The sequence below is a fragment of the Zea mays genome, chromosome 5 (genome assembly GCF_902167145.1).
Source record: "Zea mays cultivar B73 chromosome 5, Zm-B73-REFERENCE-NAM-5.0, whole genome shotgun sequence".
In the NCBI taxonomy this organism is placed as follows: Eukaryota; Viridiplantae; Streptophyta; class Magnoliopsida; order Poales; family Poaceae; genus Zea; species Zea mays.
In genome coordinates, this window is record NC_050100.1 from 158,476,425 (window position 1) to 158,481,919 (window position 5,495).

A 5,495-nucleotide genomic window follows, 5' to 3' on the forward strand; every position below is an offset into this window, starting at 1 on the left:
GCTAGGATCACAAATTAATTACGAAACATTTACACATAACAGTATAACACACATTTGTTCATAAGTTATCATGATATTAAATGTTTCTGTTGCAACGCACGGGCACCCATCTATATGTATTTATGTCTACATCTATGACAGGAAACACATCTACTACATCTCTCTCCAAGCTCACTTGCTACCATTGCACAATGCATAGTAGTAGATAAGTATCACCGATATTCTTGAATTATATTTTTGGATGGAGATAATATTATTTAAAGAAGAGCTTTGCATGCTATTTCTTTTGTTTGAATAATGCATTATACTTAAATTCCCTTTTTGCATGTGTGAACTTTTTTCTTTTCCATGGATCAGACTTGTGAGTCATTTTCATAAACCAATGTCAAGCATGAATCCATGTTTCCTACTTCAAACCCCGAACAAACTCCATGAGCAGGAGGCATTCGCGTTGTCGTCGCTCATCGATGACGAGAAGAAGCTTGGAGACTGTCAGTTCGACCTCTAAAAGCAGTCTTACGTGGTCGCATGCGCCGCTGTGTACGACAAGCTCCCGTGAAGCCGCCGCTTGGACGCGGTCCAGAGCAGCTGCACCGCGCTGTCCATCGTTAAGCAGGGGGCCTCATGGTTGTCGCCAACGTCGACGACTCTCGGGTTGTTCTGGACACCGCATCCGACGACGACGCCATCACGCCGTCCAGCTCATCTTCCACCTGAAGCCCAACCTGCCACGTAAGTCGCTACTGACCGGACATGAATTCTTGTGCGCTGTGACGATGGACGTTGCTGACGTTGTGTGAGTGTCCTCGAACATGATGTATGTAGTGGAATAGCGCATTCGGTGGTGCAACGGCCAAGTGTACTACCTCGCTAATGAGCCCGGGGTGCACTTCGTTTGGCAGCCCAACCAAGAGTCATCGGTACTCGTCATGTCGCGTGCGTTCGACGACTACTATATCGAGGATTGTGGTGTCATCTTGGCGCCGGAGGTGACACAGAGGAGGATCGACAACAGTGACCAGTTCGTCATCCTCGCCACTGTCAGGGTAGCTTTTGTGCCGGCCTGCCTTTAATTCTCTTCGCAAACACATACACACTTATCTTTTTGTTTAAGCAAGAGCATATGGTGGTGCGTGTCTGATGACTAACGATGTACGAGGGAATTTTTTCGGCATGTGTGGAACGTGCTCGTGCTCTCCAATGATGAGACCATACAAATCGTGGCATATATCAAAGTCTGCATGATACTGATGGTTGCAATGTAGTGGTGAAATAACTAGATTAAAATAACAAAATTTATGTATGGCTAGGATCACAAATTGATTATAAAATATTTTCTCATAACAATATAACACATATTTTATATATAAGTTATCGTAGTATACTAGTATTATATATTCCCGTTGCAACGCACGAGCATCCAGCTAGTAAATATATAAATGGGACGTTTATGAGAAGGGTAAAGGATGGACATGTCACGATTCCAATGCGATAATCCATAATATTGCACGCGCCTAAAACCTTCCCCGATTCCCTTACCATGACCAAAAGTCTCAACACAGCACAGAAAATAACCCCAGATCAAAACTAACATTCATAGCTGTTTTAGAATTAGACCCAAAAACCTAAACAACTCTTTCCTGAGCAGCACTCCAAAGAGATGAGGCTCACTTGAAGCATTTTGCATCTAGCAAGGCCTCGCCCTCAAAAGGCTCCTGGTCCTCGATCATGGCATTGACCCGCTCCTTCTGGGCCTCATCAGAGAGGTCGACCTTGGTCCACTCATAGAGCTCCATGTCATAGACCTCATCCATGACAAACTTGGGGATTTCGGGGCCACGGAAGAGCCAGAGCCCCTTGACCTTGAAAGGGGGCTCAGAGCCAACCACAAGCATCTTGCCAAAGGCGTATTTGCGGCACAGATCCATCCGCTGCAGGAAGCCACCAACCTTGTTCATAGTCACAAACGACACTGTGTTCTCGTCATTGTACTTGTAGTCACAGAACCACAGGGAGTAGCCCTCTGGGTCATACATGTCCCAGAAACCTGAAAATACATGGGAGTTGAGTTCAGTTGACTTGTGCATAGCACTACTAACAGATCAAAAACAAAACTTTGAGAACCGCTTAATGGGGTGTTTAAATGCACTAGATTAAAACAAAAAGATATGCCGAACCCAGCTGTAACTTGTTCGGCTGCTAGTTGCAGCCGCAGCTTTCATCCATCCAACAGTTGTATATTCTCAGCAATACTCAAGCAGCAGCAGCTGGAACAGTGGCCTTGACTATCAGCCCAACAGGCCCAAATTGACCAGCTGTCTTATTTAACTTGAGGCACATGTTTGCTTAAAGTTACTCAATAGTTTATCTTTCTAATTAGTAATATCTTATGTAAGCATAATTATTGTTAAAACTATAAAAAAATCATTGTTAAAACTATGTAACCATAGTCATTGTTAAAAACATACCTTTAATAGCAACCTCACGGAAGTTGGTTTTCGTGTTAGAATACAGCCTCTTCCAATCGTCAAGAATCAACTTGCTCGGAGGAAGCAAATCAAGGGGATTCTTTGGCTTAGGCTTTGGAGCCTCCTCTTCCTCTGCTGGTTTCTCAGCTTCCTTAGGCTTCGGGGCCTCCTTTTTGGCTTCCTTAGGCTTCTGCTCTTTGGCCGGAGCAATCTTCTTTGGAAGAAGTGGCACAGCTTCTGCCTGCTTCACGTCACCAATGACCTTTTTGAAGTTTGGCTGGTTAACCATGGTCCAGAAGTACCTCTCAATATGAGGGAACTCTGAGGTAAAACTCTTAGTCAAGATACGGCTAAAGCCCATATAAAGATTGCATGTCAGCACAATATCCGCAAGTGTCACTGAATGCCCAACAAGGAATGTGTTTGATGCAAGATGGGTGTTCAGGGAACCGAATGCTCTCTTCAAAGCAGCAATGGCTGATTCTTCTGTCTGTTGAGCAAATGAGAATATGAGACTACAATCAAGCTATTGAGAAAGAAGTGCTACCCACATGGCAATACATACCACAGCAGCATAGGGATAAAACCCCATACGTGGGTACAACCACTTTCCAATGCTGGCATCAACCTCTGTCGCAGCAAAGTCCATCCACTGCTCAATATGGGCCTGAAACAAGCACAGGTTCAAACGGACAGAAACATCTAAGCAAAAAAATTCAAGAAATATAAAATTAATTTGAATGAAATATTGAACATTACTCACATAATCAATCAGTGAAGATCCGTAAAGTGGGTTGTTAGCCTTCAAGCGAGTAACTTCAGGGAGATGACAGAATTCGGTGCTCAATCAAATAAATGCAAACAAAAGACTAAACAAACCAATTGTTGCAACATTTAAATTACCATATCTTGCTATTGCATTGCTCTCAAAGACAGGACCATCAGGTGTCTCCAGGACAGGAACCTGCAAAGAAGCGCCCAAATTACATCCTAGACTATTTATCACCATCTTAACATATACAGAATTTTTTATACCTTCCCAATAGGGTTCATCTTGAGGAACTCTGGTGTTTTGTTGGAAACCCCCATTTGAAAGTCTTTTACCAACTCAACCTTGATGCCGCTGTAATCCGCGGCAATTAGTGTTTTGAATGCATTTTTGTTACTACTGCCAGCATGCAGTACCTACACAGTGCAGAAGGTTTGGTCAGATGGCTACATACCGACACATAACATATCACAATCTGAAACATATATATATCAGAAAAACTAATAATATAAGTTGCAGAATCAATCAGACAATCAGAAAAAATTAAAGAAAAAGAAAAAAAACAATCTTTGATCTAGCACAACTGAAGCCAGTAAACAATTGGTGTCAACTGATAACAGTGTGGAATCATATGAAGAAGACCACAACTACATACTGATGCCTATCTCTAGTACAAAAGTTAGGAAAATATAAAGTCAAATGGGCTTGAAAAGTTGAATATGCCTTTTGTGCTCAGTCAGAAGAGTCAGAACTAAACTCTATTCTGCTTATCAGCTCAGGGAAAAGTTGAGTGAGTTTTTTATTGTATTGGAAACAACAAACATGTAACATGTTAACACAAAATTATAAGCTCAGAGCAAGAATTATATCGTCTATGACTTGATGCTCGTCAGCTTGCAGCATATTAATATACAAACATGTTAAAAGAAAACTACTATGCAAATCAGCATCAGAGACTACCTAATGTTAAAAGCAATGAATGCCTGGCTAAAAGAGTGGCAAAGACCGACCATATGTTTAAATAAAACCACTATGGAAATCACCTGTGAAACAGGAGGCGTCTGCTACGTCACAACTTCATTCTAATTATACCATCTGATGATGGGAATAAATGGGAGGTGATACCATTTTCATAACTTCAGTAAGCATCTAAATGAATTCAATCTCTAACGAGTCAAAATGGGCCAAGATGTAACTAACAAACAGGTAAGGCAAACAAGATAAGGGTAATCAACTATATCCATCCATGGACAATAATTTAGCGACCAAATCTTATGTTAATGTGAGATATAACATATATCCACGATGTAGGCTGCACAGTAGTAATCCACAGAAACCCGCGAATGGAAATTACAATAAAATAACCACGCTAATACAAGCTACTTAAACGCCCCTAGCATTTCGAAAATCTAAGAGCAACATACTACTTAAATAGGTACTTAAATAACTAGTGCTAGTTAGAAAAAACACTTACAAGCGCCATATCGATGAAAAGCTAGCTTCACTCGATCTCAGATCTGCATAACAGCAACAGAAGAAGAAGAAAATAAAATCAGCGAAATCAAACACGAGTAGAACACTATAAATCAAGACAATAACACGAATTTCTCTCGCTACATTTTCACCGCTACCAGCACCGCGAGATCGGGCGAGTAGCGCGCAGCAGGGGGGAGAGCGGAGGCGGAGTAGCCAAAAACCCTAGCGTTGCCGACGAGCCGTCTTATGGAGGCGCAGCTCGCAATACTTGGACCTCGTGCCTAAGGTTGCGCGCACGCGATCTCAGCCGTTGGATGTGGTATCCGAAAAAACTGATTGAACGGCTCGCATTGGCCCGAGATTCTGAGTCGAGCAAGGCCCACCAGAGTAGAAGCCCAAATTTCACTCAGAGTTGGCCTACTAAAGCCTCGCTTTCGCTTGGCAAGGGGCTATCAGCGTCCATCCATGTGGACTCAATTGGGCCTTGCCGTTTGTGTGTTTTTTTTTGGTCCCATAGCCAGTACGCGAGTGAGTAGTCTATGGTCTGGGCTTATTAAATAATGGGCTGAAATGAAGAGAAAGCTCACGAAACAAAAAAAAAACAATATTCCGCTCGTTGATCGATCAGTCGCGGTTTCTCTGCCGCGCCTCGCGGCGCCTGGCTCTCTGCGCCGCAAGAAGGAAGCAAGCGGGAGTCGTGTGCTGCTCACCACGTGTTCTTGTGTCCCAAAGAAATGAAAAATGTGTTTATGGCCTGATGCTAAAGAAACATGAGGCACATG

General features: G+C 42.7%; 1 protein-coding gene across 1 annotated transcript; it reads right to left on the bottom strand.

Annotated features, from left to right (window-relative positions):
• Positions 1 to 1,475: 1,475 nt before the first annotated feature.
• Positions 1,476 to 4,954, bottom strand: LOC100381466 (putative elongation factor 1-gamma 2). The gene is made up of 8 exons (NM_001361431.1): positions 4,855 to 4,954; positions 4,712 to 4,754; positions 3,504 to 3,653; positions 3,372 to 3,432; positions 3,232 to 3,284; positions 3,034 to 3,135; positions 2,469 to 2,958; positions 1,476 to 2,047 (listed from the first exon to the last, which is right to left on the bottom strand). Exons 2-8 carry the CDS (start codon positions 4,718 to 4,720, stop codon positions 1,668 to 1,670), a joined length of 1,245 nt encoding a protein of 414 aa, NP_001348360.1. The 5' UTR covers positions 4,721 to 4,754; positions 4,855 to 4,954; the 3' UTR covers positions 1,476 to 1,667.
• Positions 4,955 to 5,495: the final 541 nt, after the last annotated feature.